Source organism: Neovison vison, chromosome 1 (genome assembly GCF_020171115.1).
Source record: "Neovison vison isolate M4711 chromosome 1, ASM_NN_V1, whole genome shotgun sequence".
Taxonomy (NCBI): Eukaryota; Metazoa; Chordata; class Mammalia; order Carnivora; family Mustelidae; genus Neogale; species Neogale vison.
The window spans coordinates 199065031-199084574 of record NC_058091.1 but is presented as its reverse complement, the minus strand read 5'-3'; the positions used below and the strand labels follow the sequence as shown (position 1 = coordinate 199084574).

The following is a 19544-nucleotide window of genomic DNA, read 5'->3' as shown; positions in this document are numbered from 1 at the left end:
AATTAAATGGGAATTAGAGTAAAGTAATTGAAAATTGTTTAGTTCTACAAATGGGAAAATCATCATTAGCATGTCATTTTCCGTTCAATAAGTAAGTATTATCTTCATGCTCAAATTCCTAAAATTAAGAAATTTCCTAAAATACATAGGTCTAGAATTTATAGTTTATATATTTGTATAGCACTCATTTACTATTCAACAAGTACCATAAGAATACAGAAAATTGCCCCCAATTGCCAAAAGATATTCATTAAAAAATATTGTAGGGGCGCCTGGGTGGCTCAGTGGGTTAAGCCTCTGCCTTTAGCTCAGGTCATGATCTCAGGGTCCTGGGATCGAGCACGGTATTGGGCTCTCTGCTCAGCGGAGAGCCTGCTTCCCCCTCTCTGCCTGCCTCTCTGCCTACTTGTGATCTCTGTCTGTCAAATAAATAAAATAAAATCTTAAAAAAAATAAAAAAATATTGTAATACAGTGTAAAGTATCTTAAAGAGAAAGAAAACAAACTCATGCTCTTAATTTACTAACATTGTTTAAATTCTATTTTATTATTTTTACTTAATTTTTAATCTGGCTAAGTGGAATATTCATATTTAAGGTCACCTTAAATCGTTCTCCTTTTTTTTTTTAAAGATTTTATTTATTTATTTGATAAAGAGAGAGCAAAGTAGGCAGAGTGGCAGGCAGAGCGGCAGGAAGAGGGAGAGGGAGAAGCAGGCTCTCCACTGAGCATGGAGCCCAATGTGAAACTCGATCCCAGGACCCCAGGATCAGGACCTGAGCCAAAGACAGCCGCTTAACCGAATGAGCCACCCAGGGGCCCACCTTAACTCATTCTCAAAAGAAGGCAAGATAGGCCGAAAAAGAGAATGAAAAGAAAGGAAATTGAGAAAAAGAAAAAAAAAGAGTGGTAGAGGAGATGAGAGAAGGCTTCCTAGCAGATATGAAAGCCAAAACCTGAAGGCAGGTAGAGATAGGAGTATCATGAACAAGGGAGCAAGGGCATTTCAAAGACAGAAAACGGTATGAGATAAAAGTATAAGGTATGAACGAAGGACAGTAAGGTGGTTAAACTAACTGGAAGACACAGCTCAGAAAAAGAAAGTAAGGAAAATGGACAAAAAGATAGGTCCACCTATCCATTATTAAATCCTACCATAAAGAACACCAAACAAATTTACAATAGTGAAAATTGTGTCATTATGCATATTTAACTAGAATTTATATATCTCAAAACTAAAATGTAGGAAAAGAAATTAAATTAATAGTCAACCTTCAGCAGTGAGACTGAAAATAAGTATTTCATGGTGTACCCGAATTCAGAGGAATAAAAAATAAAAACACAAGTATTTCAAACAAGACATGAAAAGCAAGATGGTAGGGAACCAAATGCTAACAACCAGACTTCCCTTCTCTAATCTTTGGATCTTTTGTTGTGACAGTTTTATGTTAGAAGGTTATGTACTTTTGATAAATATATTGGGAAGTAAATGGGATTGGTACTTGAAGCTCAGGGGTCTACTGATCTAAATTTGAGACACACTGCACTACAGAATAAATCCTGTGATTTGGGGTGATCATTTGGGGCCAGCTTGATCACGAACACAAATGTGAATGCAGGCACAGGAGGTGGAAAATCTAGATAATGCAGAATATTTTATCTCTATCTATATATAATCATTAAAGTGAAACTTCATAATACTTTATCATAGAGTAAGATCTACCAAAAATCAAACATGTGACAATCCATATGTCCAAAGAATATAAGATAGGAGATCTAGGAGAAAGGAATCACTTGTACATGGACAATCTAATAACTTGTACATGGACAATCTAATAAGATACAGTTGCTAAATTCTGACAGAGATAATGCTAGGGGATATAGGTTAAGGGTGAAAAAGATGCAGATGACAAAAAAGGCAAAGTTTGTTTAGAGAACAGCACCTGTCCAAGTAAACAAATATGCATGGCTCATGGAAAGGAGTAAACTGTAAGCCCCATTTAAAAACAAAACAAAACAAATATCCCCAGTTATTCTGTAAGGTCATATACTACAGATATTCCTAGAATCAACATACTACTAGCCTGCAGCATATAAATAATTCACTTATGGGGAATGGGAATAGCTCATGTGCAGCAGAAATTATTCAGGGCATTAATTAAACTTAAGTTACAAATGCTAGCGAAAAATGTCAAGAACACTGAAGGGCCTGAGATTTTATTCTCTTTGCCAGCTAACAAGTTAGCCTGCTACTATTTCATGGATATTGCCAAAAGACACTAGATTTCTATGTCAGAGACAAAAGACTTTATTACTCAAGGTATTCAGCAAGCAGCATAAGCTTATTTTCATCTCTTTCTTTTGTCCTTCAAGTCCTAAAGAGGCAATATGGACAGGCTAAATATAGAGGCTAAGCACACAGTGGGACTGCATCATAGCTAAGGAACCTCAAAATTTATGAAACTCAATCTTGTAAGGGGGTTACGCAAACCTGCCCATTCTTTGTCACTAGTGGCGGACGGGAAGAGCATTTTCCTGAAGAGCAAACAAATCTGTTCTCTCCCTTGGAGGAAGACACAAGCTCTGTCTTCCAAGCTGTTTCCTACACAAACACCCTTGAAAAGATAGTCCACACCAAAAGCTGTCAACGCCTTTGCTCAGACACATGTGGAAATGTAATTCATGGAGAACTGTCTTCCAGCAAAGATAAACTAAGTTTCATATATTCTTTATGCTGCTGTTTAATCAAGTAATTCATTCTGACTAGTTTTTAAAGAATCAAAACAGGAATATAGGAACTTTAGCTTTTCCTTAAATAACTGAAGTAGTATGTATTATCACCCTAAACAAATGTGTCCATGTGCATTTTATTATTTTTTTTTTTAGGATTTTGTTTATTAATTTGACAGACAGAGATCACAAGCAGGCAGAAGAGGCAGGCAGAGAGAGAGGAGGAAGCAGGCTCCCTGCTGAGCAGAGAGCCCCATGTGGGGCTAGATCCCAGGACCCCGGGATCATGACCTGAGCCAAAGGCAGAGGCTTTAACCCATTGAGCCACCCAGGCACCCCTCCACTCCATGTGCATTTTATTAAAATTATTTAACATGACATAGGATGAGTAAAACTTTTGGCTTCAACAGAACATTCACCTTAATGACAAATGCCATTTTCAAGGGTTCCTCACAATGGTACTGTGTGAGGAAACTAAATGCTCACAAGGCCTCATCCTTCATCAAGTCAAAGGTAAGTAGGTTAGACACACTTTATTAGCCAAGCAAATACCAACCTTCTTCACATAAGTAAGAATTTTTTTTACCTTTATTGAGGAATAACTGTGATGATTTGATATATATACACATTGCAGAATGATAAACAAGATTAATACAATTAACATACTCATCACTTCATATAATTAACATAAGTAACTCTTTTTTTTTTTTTTTTTTAAGATAACCACTTAGAAGAACACTTATTCCCCTGGCATAGCAGAGGATTCAACCTCTTAAAAACATTTAAAAGATAAAATTCATCATGAATTTGTCTTCTGATGTAATGACTCACTACAAAATATTAAGGTCATGGGAAGGACAGGTTTACATAAAAACATAAACCTTGAGAATATGTTTCAAACATAACCATTGAAATAAACAAACAAAAAAAACCAACAATTTTTAAAATTTTTTTTAACGAAAGACTTCATGAGCTGCCTTAGCTTCAAAACCTTTATTCTGACTCTTCAAAACTGGAAAAAAAAAAAAAAAAAAGAGTGTGAAGTTTAATATATGACCATACCTCTCCTAGAGCTTCATATCTTTTCTGGTTCCATCTGTGCAAATCTTCTTGGTAGTTAAAAACAAACGGTTCCCCAGTTTTTATGTGTCTTAACTGTCCCTCTAGAAGATAAACAAACAGTATTGCTATGATTCAGAGTATATTTATAATAATATGAAAAATAAATAACATCTGATAAAATTTTAAAATAACTTCCTCAGAAGTTTCATTTTTTTCTTTGCATTTTTCCTTCAGATATCAACATGATGCAAACATCTAAGTACTATAAAAGAATGCCCTCAACTACTCAAATGCTGTGCCTTTTGACTTTCATTTCTCTAAAGCAAATTAACAACATGTGAGGGACTATAATATATAAGGATCATGGCTAGCTACAACTATGAACAAGGTCTCAGTGTCTAAGCTTAGAGGCTAGAGGAGGATTAAAAGCATAAATATCCAAAAGTTAAGCAACTTTTTAGGAAGGTAAACAAGAATGAAGTTAAGTCAACAATCTAAAAACTGCCACAGGCAATTCATGTAGATAATAAAGACTAAAATGAGTTTGGAAAAATGGAAGAGGAAGACCCTTATAGGTTAGAATAGTTTCAGAGGTTCCAGGGAGATTTCTCAACTAGGCCTAAAGTATGGTTAAGATTTCAAATGAACACTGGAGAAAAGCAGTGAGCCAACATCGATTTGGACTGTCAAATCAGACACATTCAATTCAGAGATTTTACTGATAATAACTTTGCTAATAATAACAAGGCAATAAGCAATCAAGAGGCACAGGCAAAGAAAAGAAGAAGTCTGGGACAGCCTAGGCATTTCCTCCCAGGTCCTTCACTCTTACTGGCAGCACTCTCTGGTCCAGAGCAGGTGAAGTCTCAATGAGAGGCGAAAAGGTTACCTCATACATTGGTGAGCATTTGGTCACAAAATACTTCAGTTTTATGTGCCAGAGAGTGGTACTGCTTCTGTGATATCCTTCACAGAAATATACTTCAAATATCCACAGATTATGCTTGTTTACCATAAGCAAGCCGAAACCAGTCACCCGTTCAAAGTATTCTGTAGATAAACACTCTGCTCCTAGCAAACATTGGCCTATATTCACTAAAAGATTACATTATCAGGATGTTTTTAAGAAGAAAAGGCCAGGCCACCTGTGTTCTTTCTGTCCCAGAAGTGTGCTGCTGGTGATCAGGAGAGAGACCACAGGCCAATTACTTTAACCTATTCTCCCCTGCCTCTACCTAGCAATTTAGACAAAATGTGAAAAATGGACAGAACGCTCAAGTAATAGTGAACAATCCATTTTAACAGAAACAAAACGAAGTACTGAGCCAAACTGCAGAACACTGGAGAACATGTTGGGATCAAAAAGCAGAAGACTTCAACTACTGGGTCTGGACTTTATGCTAAGAGCAGTGAGGCACAAGAAAGGGTTTAGAGACCAAAGAGGGACATGACATGCAGAGTGGAACTTAGTATTTGATTTTTATTCAACGAGGGCAGGAGTGGACAAAAAGTTGAAAGGAATGTATGGCACTAAAACTGAACCCTGGAAAAATACTACTTCAAGTAAAACTACTTCACTATTTTTATGAATCAATTTCACCACATATAAAACTGTCTTTTTAAATATGCAAAACAAGGGCTAATCCTTATCTGTAAAGTTTTTTTTTTTAAAGATTTTATTTATTTATTTGACAGAGAGAGATCATAAGCAGGCAGACAGAGAGAGAGAGGAGGAAACAGGCTCCCCGCTGAGCAGAGAGCCCGATGTGGGACTCGATCCCAGGACCCTGAGATCATGACCTGAGCCGAAGGCAGCGGCTTAACCCACTGAGCCACCCAGGCGCCCCATCTGTAAAGTTTTTAATACTCTCAACATGAGACACTGTGTTGGATCACTACATAGAACACTCTTTTTTGGGTTCTTTAGGAAAATGGGACCTATTAAAATAGCCACCTATTACCATTACTGTTAAAAGTGAAAAGGTTAAGAGGCAAAGAAAGTGAGCACTCTTATCCAGGAAAAATGTCTGGATCACTTGGGTTATATTTTTATTTGTAAATATGGCATTTCTCAAAGGTTTGGACTCCAGTGACTGTCAAAGGTCTGATTTAGTCCATTTTAGCTTAGGGTACCCTAAAATCAGCTGTAAAGTTTCACATGTATATCTAAAATGTGTGCTATTCTAGGAAATGTATGCATATAGTTTATCAGATTTGTTATGGAGTGCAGGACCTCAAAGAGGCTACCACTTGCCTAAATGAATTAATAAGTTCAAAGTATTTACAATACTTCCTGGCATGTATTAAGAGTTCAATAAATGCCAGGTACTATAGAAGATGATATTCAAACTCAAATGGTCTGCCACAAGTTCAATTACTTTTTCTAGTGATCTAAAAGTGTGCTCTTTCATAATACTGCACCAGAGCAGAGGGAGTGTAGGTGAGGGTAAAAGGGGAAAAGCCTTCAACTTCTTCATCAGCAAGGACATTTGAGGTGGGCCTTAAATGATTACAGCAATGGGAAACACAAGATGTATTTGAAAAGGCACAGAAGGGGTGCCTGGGTGGCTCAGTGGGTTAAGCCTCTGCCTTGGGCTCAGGTCATGATCTCAGAGTCCTGGGATCAAATCCTGCATCAGGCTCTCTGCTCAGCAGGAAGCCTGCTTCCTCCTCTCTCTCTCTCTCTCTCTCTCTCTCTGCCTGCTTCTCTGCCTACTTGTTATCTCTCTTTGTCAAATAAATAAATAAAATCTTAAAAACAAAAAGGCACAGTGATTTTAAAGAATAAGGTATAAATCTGATACAGGTAAAAACAATCTCTTCCCCTTTGTTACAAATTGTCTGGCTTAGAATAAAATTTGTATCCAAATTCTTTTATCCAACTACTTTAAAATCCTTTAAGAAAAATTAGAAATTTCTTCAATCAGGTAATGAAAGTTTAATTCCAAACCTTTTGTAAGAGTTCTTGTTATCATAAAATTAAAAAAGAAGTCCCAAAAGACACTAAGTTAGAATTACCTTTTTAGGGGTTTAGTATTGAGACCTAGTTTCCTATCTCCAAATTCTCACCTCTTTGAAAAAATATTCACCATTAACCCAAATTCAAAGGTGAACCGTATCAAGCTAAAAACAGATCCTTAAAAGTGACATTCTCTCCTTAGAATTCAAGCATTTCTCCTTAATACTATTAGTCTGTGTTTATGCAAGACAATGTCCAAGATACTTATAAAATAAATGGTAGGCATGTGCAAGGATGCACACACATTTGAGGTATACATACATGAAAAGGTGTATGTGTATGCAAAGATATAGGTATCACATTAGTGTGAATGCAAGGTAAGTACATTCAAGGGTGTAGAAGCGAGGAAAAGATGTCTGTATGTATCTGATAAGAAAGGGAAAGATAAAAGTTTATTACTTCTGGAGCACCTGGCTAGCTAGGTCAGTAAAACTATATATATATCTCATAACAATATATATATTTATATCATAACAATACATATATTTATATCATAAACAATATATATATCATATATATCTTGGCATTAAGATATCCTTTATTAAAAGCATGAAAATTAACATCAGATAAGAGATCAAAGTTTCTAATATCATGTTTAAAATCAATTAATCTTCTAGTACACAGAGACTGTCACTATAGATTCTGACACATGTAAGTGTTATTATTAAGGGATATCCACTACCATAATGGTAGCAAATCACCAATTTAGTTGATGTGGAGCAACAAACAGAAACCTACAACTTAAACTCTACCAAGCCTGTAACACTAGTACTCTTCAAATGTTTAATAGTATGTTATTAATTCAATCAATCGTAATTCTTTGTTCTAGAAACATCCTTGTAACTTATGGTATGTTCTTCCAAACCCCAAGTGGAAAGTCTTTCTTATTTAGAATTTAATTAATAAATTTTAAAATAGGCAGGATGCCTGGGTGGCTCATTCAGTTAAACATCAGCCTTTGGCTCTGATCATGATTTCAGGGTCCTGGGATCGAGCCTCATACCAGGCTCTCTGCTCAGCAGACAGTCTGCTTCTCCCTCTCTGTCTCTCTACTCTCATTCTTACTCTCACTCTCTCTCAAATAAATAAATAATCTTAAAAAAATAAAATAAATTTTTAAAAATGAGGATGTTGCCTGAAAAAAATCATGGAAAACTGAGTATTAGGCTTTAAAATATCATCATAGATGATAACTGCTAGCCATTTCCTTTCAAATATGTGAAAAAGTAGTATCTTTCTACATAATATAATTGGAGTTCCAACTGGATGCCTGAGAGTTGAAAGCTCTGGGCTGAAATACGTTAAGTCACATCAAATTCATGTCCATTGGTTTAAGTGATTTGACAATTACAGAAAATTACAATTTGGTTCTTTTCCTTGAGTGAAAAATTTCACCATGAAGGGGTAAGTCATTATTTCTTAAATGAAATACATAAAACATTCTAATTGGCAAATAAAAATAGTGAATAATATCTGTGCTATGATTAATAATATCTGTCCTATGATTCTATTAGCATGATAAATAAATCTTGTATGAGCAAACACTTACTTTCATTAAAAGCATATTCAAATCCTTCCAGGGTATCAGGAAAATCAAGAGGTGGTTCATCTTTTTTCATTAGTTCATCCAAATCAATCCTAGATAATAAATCTAGAAAAGAATATGAAATGCATTAACATTGATTTTCTTAATAAGTTATATTTTAATAACAAAGTTAATAATAGAGATTGTATTTTTGATTATTTTAAGCATCCTTTTGTTCTACTAGATTACTTTATATGAGTAGCCTTATAGATAATGTTTTTAAAATTTTAAGTTCCCTAAGTGCTATATCATGACAATATCAAAAGCACTTTCAAAATCATCAAGTCCCAAAACAATCACAATTTTAGATCCTATGTACCACTGTAGTAAATTATTAACTTCTTCTCCTCAAAATATTCAGTTATTAATTTGTATCTCACTAACCTCCATCTATAGTTTCAAAAGTTTCAGGTCATTTAAACAATCACTAAATCTTACATAAAGATGAAACTACCATTTATGAATAAGGAAAATTACAAATTTAAATGGGGTAATATAAAACATTATTCTATTTTATAGGAAAAAATCACAATAATAAAATACAACAGGCTCACCAGAGAAAATGTGGTTAACACAAAGCATTTGATTTCCATACAATAAAAATACTCTCAACAAAGATTTTTAAATAAATAAATTTTTTAAAATACATAAATAAATTTTTAAATAAATATTAAATTTAAATATTTTAAATAAACAAATATTTTGAAATAATTCTGGAGTTATAGAAATGTTGAAAGAAAATACAGATAGTGCCTTTATGTCCTCTACCCAGTTTCCCCTATTGTTAACACCTAAAAAACAGACATCAAGTCAGGAAATGGATGGAAGACATGAGCAGACACTTCTCCAAAGAAGATATACAAATGGCTAATAGACACATGAAAAAGAGTTCATCATCATTAGCCATTAGAGAAATTCAAATCAAAACCAGGGGCGCCTGGGTGGCTCAGTGGGTTAAGCCGCTGCCTTCGGCTCAGGTCATGATCTCAGGGTCCTGGGATCGAGTCCCGCATCGGGCTCTCTGCTCAGCAGGGAGCCTGCTTCCTCCTCTCTCTCTCTGCCTGCCTCTCTGTCTACTTGTGATTTCTCTCTGTCAAATAAATAAATAAAATCTTTAAAAAAAAATTTAAAACCACATTGTGATATCACTTACACCAGTCAGAATGGCCAGAATTAAAAGGGCAAGAAACAACAAATGTTGGAGAAGTTGTGGAGAAAGGGAAACCCTCATACATTGTTGGTCGGACAGCCACTTTGGAAAACAGTGTGGAGGTTCCTCAAAAAATTAAAAATAGAGCTACCCTATGACCTGGCAATTGCACTACTGGGTATCTACCCCAAAGATACAGATGTAGTAAAAAGAGGGGCTATATGCACCCCAATGTTCATAGCAGCAATGTCCACAATAGCCAAAATGTGGAAAAAGCCAAGATGCCCTTCCACAGATGAATGGATAAAGAAGATGGGGGTCCATATACATAATGGAGTATTACTCAGCTATCAAAAAGGATGAATACGCAACTTCTGCATCAACATGGATGGGACTGGAGGAGAGTATGTTGAGTGAAGTAAGTCAAGCGGAGAGAAAGTCAATCATGATATGGTTTCACCGACTTGGGGAACATAAGGAATAGTGTGGGAGGACATTAGGAGAAGGGAAAAACAAAGGGGGAGAAATCAGAATGGGAGATGAACCATGATAGACTGGGGACTCAGGAACAAATGGAGGATTTCAGAAGGGAGGGAGGTGGAGGGATGGATGAACCTGCTTATGGGTATTAAGAAGGGCAGAGATTCCACGGAGTACTGGGTGTTATGCGCAAACAATGAATTATGGAACACTCTATCAAACACTAATGATATACTGTATGGCGACTAACATAACACAGTAAAAAAATTTTAAAAAAACTAAACAAAATAAAAATAAAACATCCTACATTACCAGGGTACATTTGTGAAAGTGAAGAAACCAACATCTGTACGTTCCTATGAACTAAGCCCAGAAATTATTCATCCGTTTTCCTCTTAAGGTCCATTTTCCATTCCAGGATCCCATCCAGAACACCACCCCACATACAGTTGTCATGTCTAGCAGTCTCCTCTTGCCTGTGACAGATTCCACTCTTTGTCTCTTTTCTATGATCATGACTCTTTTGGGGAATATTGGTTAGGTATTTTGCAGAATGACCCTCAAATTAGGTGTATATGATTTTTTTTTCATTTTGTGATTAGACCAGGGTTACAGGTTTTTAGAAGAATACACAGACGTAAACCCCCCTCTTATCACATCATATCAAAGGGAACATGATATCCATGGTATATCACTGGGGATGTTAATCTCCATCAGCTGGCTAAGGCAATGTCTGCCAGACTTCTCAACTATGATCGCTATTTTTTCCTTTTCTATAATCTATTCCTTGGAAGTGAGTAAGTCTAGCCCACATTCAAGGAAGAAAAGTAGAGCTGTGCTCTGCCTTGTGGAACAAAGAATATCTATATACATTATTTGTAATTCTTTGTATGAATTTTTGTCTCTCTTTCTCCATTTACACATTTATTCAATCTTTTATCAGTATAGAATCAGGGATATTTATTATATAATTTGGGTTATAATAAATACTACATCATTTATTTTGTTGCTCAAATTGTTCCAGCAATGGCCATGGCTATAAGCTCTTCCAGCTGGCTTCTATAACTGTTTGACATGCTCTTATTTTTTGTTTTTTTAAATATTTCCCTATTTTGTGTTACCACAAAATGCTTGTTCTAGGCTTATCTTTTCCCTGCCACAGGCTAGAATCAGTCTGTCAACAAGTATTTAATGATACCTTTTAGGCTCTTATTATAGAATGAGGGAAAATTCTCACTATATGTCATCAGAGTTATATCAGACCTCAAAAAACAAAAAGATAAACTTCAAATTTATTGTTCCAAAGAAAAGATATTTTTTAAAAAGTTTAGGTTTCAGGGCACTTGGGTGGCTCAGTGGGTTAAGCCTCTGCCTTTGGCTCAGATCATGATCTCAGGGTCCTGGGATCGAGCCCCACATTGGGCTCTCTGCTCAGCAGGGAGCCTACTTCCCCCACTCTCTCTGCCTGATTCTCTGCCTACCTGTGATATTTCTCTCTGTCAAATAAATAAATAAAATCTTAAAAAAAAAAAGTTCAGGTTTTGATATTTTTGCATTCTAACTCAAGTTCCTGAAGAGAAACCAGCTCCTAGGATACGTAATAAAGCAAGCCAGTCCCTTTTTCTACAAAAGAACTATCTCAGAAGAAACACTTTATTTCTGTCTTACAGAAATACAACAAATCCATCTGTATGGAACATCAAAATATGCCAAAGAAAAAAGTAGTTTTTCTACCTCTAGTCTCTAGTCTCTTTCTGTAGGACATAAAGACAAGCCATCAAAAAAATAATTTTTTAGTGCTCTTCAAACTGCCACACCCAATAAACCTCGACTCACATAAAAATACAGCATCTTCAAAATTCAAAATAAAAAATGTTTGCAAATTCTCCAGTAAAATGGAAATGTCACATAATATGCATAATGGGCTAACAAAGGGATACAGGCCGACAAATTTCTAATTCATTGGTGAATATCTGAACACCATGTACTTCTGTGCAAAACTGACTTTTTTAATAGCAAAAATGGCTTGGAGTGGCTTGAAAATTCTTTCCAATGAGCTGAGGTTCCTTCACTATAGTCATTTACAGTTCAAACTTAGAAACCTTTTAATCAGATACACAGCAACCATCTAATTTTTAAGCAGATATATTATGTCTAACAGCCGCTTTGTCTATCAGTTCAGATCATAAAATGCCACCTAACATCTACATACCAATTTAAGGTTTTCACATACTTTATCTCACTTGATCGTCACAACCCTATAGAACAGTAGCATGTATTATCACCTTCACCGTCTTTCAGATGAGAAAATGAGCTCAGAGAGAAAAAATGGCTTGTCCGAAATTATACCTTAATAGTACAGGGGGATTAATGGAATAGATGTAGTTTCCAATACCTAACTCAATGCTCTTTCAAAATCACCATACTTACTCTATGTGCCATATCAACCCTAAAATATTCTAACCCTGCTCTTCCTTACCTTATGAAGAATAAAGTTAGGAATATAGAAATATGCTTTTGCCCTGCTTGAAATGTTCCTATGAAGGACAAAATGAAAACTAAATAAAATAGGCATTCCTTAAACTTCTCTTCTATTAACAAAAGAACTAGATATGGATATTTTATTTCATTAGCACTGAGAAGACATGTAGAAAGAAAATGTCAGAAATTATTTTTTCTGCTTTTTAAAAAGAAAGCAATACTATAAGTTGCATTTTACATAGAGACTGAGTTTCAAAGGCAGTGGATTAGGCAAAAATCAAGTATAATAAAACGTTTCCATTAAAAATACCTTCATTCACCTATAAAATACAGTATGACTGAATCCATATAATTTAAATATGCATCAGATGTAACACAAGTGTTTTTTCTAAAACATGCCTCTGGTAATTAAAGTGACTCAGCAACTAGAATTCTAAACTTCAACTAAGCATATACAATACTTGGATAAAAATACCACTTGACACCCAAAGAAATGAAAACAAAGGCTTAAACAGATTATTTGTACACTCATGTTCATAGCAGCATTATTCACAATAGCCAAGAAACAACTCAAGTGTCCAAAGACAGAGGAATGGTGTGATGGTTAATTTTATGTGTCGACTTAACTAAGCCATGCAGTGCCCAGATATTTGGTTAAACTTTCCTCTGAGTGTGCCTGTGAAGGTGTTTCGGGATGAGATTGACATTTGAATCTGGATGAATATGTATATGATATTTTCCAACACTTTTGGAAAACTAACATAATGTAATTGGTTGGTTGCTCCTAAGGTCACTGGACAAGGAAGTGGAAAAAATAGACAAATTCAGAATTCAAATTCTCAGCTCAAGCACATCATAAATAACCTCTAATTTTCTAAGTGTGTCCTGAAGGTAACTCTGATCTCTTATAGCGGAAGAGATTGTTAAAAATCAAACACAAGCTCATCCTGCAACCAGCTGAATTATAATGTGAGCAGAACTACCAGCCTCACAGCAGTACACTGTTAAAGAGAGGACAGTGACTGGGAAAGAATGGGGTCCTGCAAATTGGAATGGAATGCAGTTGAGGACAATGACTCTCTAAATTCTGACCACTCTGTCAAAGGAAGCTTTCCCACCCTCAGTAGAAGCAGTCTCTCTACCTTAGTCTGGGAAAATTAAACCTCTGTTTAAGGAAACTGTCATGCCCTCCCCTGAGGCTGTTGCCAGGCAAGCCAAAGCTGATTCTTGGGGCACCTGGGTGGCTCGGTGGGTTAAGTGTCTAATTTCATTCAGCTCAGGTCATGATATCAGGGTCCTGTGATCAAGTCTCACATTGAGCTCCCTGCTCAGAGGGCAATCTTCTCCCTCTCTCCGTCTTGTCTCTTCCCCTCCCCCTTGCTTGTTCTCTCTCTCTCTCTCTCAATAAATAAATAAATAAGTGGATTCTCTTCAGGACCCACAGCCCAAAGCCCTCTTTGCATCTAGACTTTCAACTATACTCCAGTCATAGCAGGCCACTAAAGGTGAGGTATAAAGTGTGACTCATAAGGAGGTACACGACACCCAGCACAACAAAAGAACTACCTGGTTTTTCTAATTTATACAGATAGAAATCCAGAGAACATGTGTGGGAATAAATATTAAGGGTATGGAACAATGGAAGGTCATGGACCTGGAAGGAAAACTGGTACCAAGGACCTGGATTGAAAAACTGGTACCAAGAAAATCTGGGAAAGAGTTATGTGAGTAAGTCCCCTCTGAAAAGGAAAAAGAAGTGAAAGAAATCTGTGTTCCAAATTAACGCTCACCAAAAAGTGACCTCAAAAGAGTAAGATATTAATAATCAAGTGGATAAGATGACGCCTGTGGAGACCAGTTAGCCTCTCTCCCCAGCCACCCATCGTTGCCCAATGGGCTCATGAACAAAGTGGCCATGGTGGCAGAGATGGTTGTTATGCATGGGCTTATCAATATGAACTTACACTCACCAAAGCCAACCTGGCCACAACCTGGACTGATTGTCCAATCTGCCAGCAGGAAAGAACACCACTTAGTCGCCAATATGGCATCGTTCCTGTAAGTGATCAGTCAGCTACCTGGTCACAGTGGATTACATCAGACCACTTCCATCAGGAAAGAAGCAACCTTTTGTTCTTACTGGAATAGACACTTCCTCTGAATATGATTTGTCTTCCCCACATGTAATACTTCTACTGTATCTACTGCTCGTGGAGTTACAAAATGCCTTATCATGGTATTCCACATAGCAGTGCTTCTGATCAAGGAACTTACTTCACAGCAAAAGAACTGCAGCAATGGTCCCATGCTCATGAAATTCAATGCTCTTACCACTTTCCCCACTATCCTGAAACAGCTAGTTTGAGAGAATGGTGAAATGGCCTTTTAAAGATTACGGTGCCACCAAGGTGATAGAACCTTGCTGGGCTGAGCAAGATTCTTCAGAAGGCTGTACATACTCAGAATCAGTGTCCAATATATGGTGCTATTTCTAACATAGCCATAATTTACAGGTCTAAAAATAAAGGGATAAAATGGGAGTATCACCATTCACTATCACCCCTAGTGAACAAGGAAAGAATGTCCATTTTCTCACTATTCTCATTCAACAGAGTATTAGGAATCCTAGTAAGTACAAAAAAGGCAAGAAAGGGAATAAAAGGCATACTGTCCAAAGCGCAAATGACATGATGGTTTACATAGAAATTATCAAGGAATCTACCTCCAAAATTCCTTGAACTATTAAATGACTTTAGGAAACTCATAAGATATAATATCAACACGTAAAACTTGATTATATTTCCATAAATTATCAGTTAACATGTGGCAACTGAAATTAAGAACACAACACTGTTTACAGTCACTCTAAATAATTAAATCTTAGGGGGCACCTGGTTGACTCAGTTGGTTAAGTGACTGCCTTCAGCTCAGGTCATGATCCTGGAGTCCTGAGATCGAGTCCCACATCAGACTCCCTGCTTGGCAGGGAGTCTGCTTCTCCTGCTGACCTCTCTCCTCTCATGCTCTCTCTCTCTCTCTCTCTCTCAAATAAATAAATAAAATCATTTTTAAAAATTTAAAAAAATAATTAAATCTTAAGTATAAGAACAAATGTTTACAACTTACATGTTGAAAATTACAAAATGCTCATGAAGGACATTGAAGATTTAAACAAATAAGAGCCATACCAGGTCATGGACTGAAAGATGCAATAAAGATGTCAATTGTCGCCATATTCATCTATAGGTTTAAATATAATTCTTATCAAAATCTCAGTATATTTTTTTGCAGATATAATTTTACTCTAAAATTTATATGGAAGAGCAAACAACCTAGAATAGTTAATAGCTACACAATTTTGAAAAGGAATAAAATGGGAAGAATCACTCTACTCATGTTTAAGATATACTAGTAATCAATTGAGTGTGATATTAAAGAAGAGATAGACACAGATCCATGCAGCAAAAGAAAGAACCCAAAATAAGGCCACCCAAATATAACCAATTCATTTTTGACAAAGATGGAAGAAGTAATTCCATGGTGGAAAGACAGTCCTTTTCACAAATGGTGCTGGTGCAAATAGACATTAACAGGCCCCCCAAAACCAACTAACCAACCAAACACCCACCTTGACTTAGATCTCCTACCTTCTATAAAAATTAACTCAAAATGTATCATAACGTAAAATCTAAAATTATAAAACTTTTAGAAGAAAACACAGGAGAAAATCTTCATAAACCAGGGTTAGGCAAAGGATGCACAAACATGACACTAAAAGCATAATCCATAAAAGTTAAAACTGATAAGTAGACTTCTCTAAAGATAAAGTTTAATTCAGTTTGACAATTTGTTCTAAATATACTTTGCTATGCACTGTCACTTTATTTTCTATTATTTCTAATTTAACTCCTTCATTAATTGTTAGAAGCTCACGTGTATCAGGCTTTTTATTGCTATAGTACCAATGAATTAAAAGATTCAGAGAAGCTAAGTAGCTAGTTCATGGTAATCAGAAAAACCTGTTTGAATCCAGGCAATATCACCTTTAGACCCTATTCACACTCTTTTTACATACATCTAGTAGCTCTAAAATCTAAAAAATCTATGCAAACTCTTATACATTGCTTGAGAAAGTGTAAATTGGAACGACTATTTGGAAAATGTAATTTTTACATGATCAAGTAAGGCTGAAGATGCACAAAAATCTATCTAGGAAACCCAGTGAGTCTATTTAGAAGGAAATACAGACATTCCTTCACCTCCTTCCTAAATCAGCCATTATTTTGAGAGTGCTAGTCATTTCCAGCAGCATACAAGCATACACTAAAACCTTTTACAGAATTTCCAGCTTTCTCCAATTCCTCTCTTTCCATTTTCTATGGAAACTCTCCCATGTAGCTTTCATTTCCACCAATCTGTGAAAACAGCTCTTTGTGATGATCACCAACGACCACTACATCGTCAAATCTAAAAGTAATTTCTCAGTCCTCGTCTAACCTGAATCATTATTATGACTGAATGAGTTACTCCCATTTTCTTCATTTGGCGTTCAGGATCTCTCTCTTGCTCTTGGTTCTCAGACTATTTTACTAGAAATTCATTTTCAGCTTCTTTTGCTGGTTCCTCTTCATCTTCCTAACCCTAGAGTTGAGATGCATCAGGGCTCAATTTACAGATCTCTTCTTTTCTGTCTATACTGACATCCCTGGTGATCTCAATTAGGAGCTCTGGTCCTTTAAATATTACCTCCATGCTAATGATTCCTAAAATTTTTTTATCTCTAACCCAAATGCTCTCCCAAACTCCATACTCAACTTCTTTACCTTCCCATTTAAGTGACATCTCAGTTTAATATTTAATATGTCTAAAATCTAACTCTTGCTTTTCACTATTATCACCATAACTTGAGTTTTGCAGTTTTTTTAATCTAATACATAGCATCTATCTTAGAGCTTTTTAGGCCAAGAACCTTCAAATTTTTCTTGATTTCTCCTCTAACATCCATGTCTAATCCAACAGAAAATCATCTAATCTCTTCCTTCAAAACATAAACAGAATCTGTCATCATCCTCTTTTGTTACCATCCTAACCCAACACATCATCATCTCTCACATTTGTCAGGAGAAAGCAATGCTCTTAGCCATTTCCCATATTTGAAGGTAAGGGCTAGTTATACCATCCCCTTGATAGAACATCAGCTCTAAAAGCAGAGACGTGATGAGGCAAATTGTGAGCTAAGAAACTGGCTATATTATCATATATATGCTTCAGGCTTTCATGAAGAGATAAAAGGTAGAGGAGAGATTCTTGAGGTATCTTTATCATCCAGCCTCATAAAACAGGACAGGACAGGATTGAGGGATTCAGAAAAATGGCTGCAGTCAAGATGGCCTGTGGCATTACCTGCAAAGCACCGTAGAGACCACAAAGATTCTACACTGAACAAGTAAAGAGACTCATTATCTGGCATAGTTGGCATCTTAACTTTAAGAAAATCCGTTGAAGAGATCTTTCAGTTCAACAAAGCACACTTATTTTAGGAGTAAAATTCTTTTAGACTGCAGACTTAAAAAAGTCTAGAACTCAAAATTCCCAAAGAATGTCTAGGGTAAATTCCCTCCGAGGTGTTAACATGGCGAACCTTTCAAAAAATACCCCTAATTAATGCCACAAAGATAGAATACTGGATTATTAGGCAGATCATTATCCTAGCCTAGCATGACATTCTGATAAAAAAAAATATGATAAAGGCAATAGTCTTAACTCAAGAGACCTAATGTTAGTTTTAGCATTAAATATACAACTTTGGATAAGAAAAGGGATATGAATTCTTAGTTATAAAATTACATGATTTTGTGATTTATTTACTAAGTACATACTCCATCTCAGATACTGAAACAGTTGTTAATCCATTACAGATGGATAAAAACTCACATTCTTATTTTAGAACTGAAATGAATGGAAGATCACCTAAATATTCCTATGCCTTCATTAGGCACAATGAAAATACCTGAAAAAGCAAAATAAGTATGTACCTTTCAGTGCAGTAGTCTTTTCTTTTTCATCTGGACCTCCCTGCTGGATTTGTGCCATGCTTATCCAAACTGGCAACAAAATTAAAGAGCTCAAGGAAATAGACATCAATCTTCAGAAGACAGTCTAGAATGAATGAAAGCAATAAATTAAGCTCTACTCAATCCTACCTACTCCATGAGAACTTCCTAGATCCTCCCAGTTGGGATTAATCTCTCTATTCTGATTTCCCACTGCACTTTGATGTTGCCTATACCACAGTACTTATCATAGCCTGCCTTGCATTATAGTTATTTATGTATTTGTCTGGGTCAGCTAACAGATTACAAGCCCCAGGATAGAGGTATCAACTTTTTGTCATCTTTATATCTCTCATGTCACCAAACACAGATACCAAACTTACAGATACCTAAAGTCACTGACTAAACTCCCTATTTAAGTTTAGTTCTCTATCATCTAATTTTTTTTTAAAATATCTTCAGGTAGTTCCAAAAGCCTGAAATTTCTTTTAAAATAAACTATAAGCATGTGCCAGTTACAAGATCAGAATGCCTTCCTCCCAGAAAAGACAGTCGGAAGGAGAAAGATAAATAAAGAACTTAAGAGTTACATAAAGCGGGCACCTGGGTGGCTCAGTGGGTTAAGCTGCTGCCTTCAGCTCAGGTCATGATCTCAGGGTCCTGGGATCGAGTCCCGCATAGGGCTCCCTGCTCAGCAGGGAGCCTGCTTCCTCCTCTCTCTCTCTGCCTGCCTCTCTGCCTACTTGTGATCTCTCTCTCTCTCTCTCTCTCTCTCTGTCAAATAAATAAATAAATAATCTTTAAAAAAAAAAGTTACATAAAGCAACTCTAAGTTACCTCTAGTGTAATTCAAAATACAACTTTAAGGGAAAAAAATTAGCCCTTTCAAAAATGAAACTATGCCAAATTCAATGTCCAGAAGCCATACTCTATAAATGGCACCCCAGTAAATAATGATGATATAAAATTATGATTTATTAAAAA

The 19544-nt window shown here is 36.0% G+C and overlaps 1 protein-coding gene across 2 annotated transcripts in view; it reads right to left on the bottom strand.

The window, feature by feature from the left end:
• FAM172A (family with sequence similarity 172 member A) overlaps positions 1 to 19544 on the bottom strand; it is a 434833-nt gene that overhangs the window by 380537 nt on the left and 34752 nt on the right. The window contains exons 2-4 of one of the 2 annotated variants that reach the window (XM_044265562.1): positions 18543 to 18666; positions 8361 to 8462; positions 3793 to 3893 (exon numbers count right to left, since the gene is read on the bottom strand). In XM_044265562.1, the coding sequence (XP_044121497.1) occupies positions 3793 to 3893; positions 8361 to 8462; positions 18543 to 18648 (309 nt within the window). In that variant the 5' untranslated portion in view covers positions 18649 to 18666. The remainder of the gene's footprint in view (positions 1 to 3792; positions 3894 to 8360; positions 8463 to 18542; positions 18667 to 19544) is intronic. The other variant, XM_044265569.1, reaches the window with a different exon arrangement.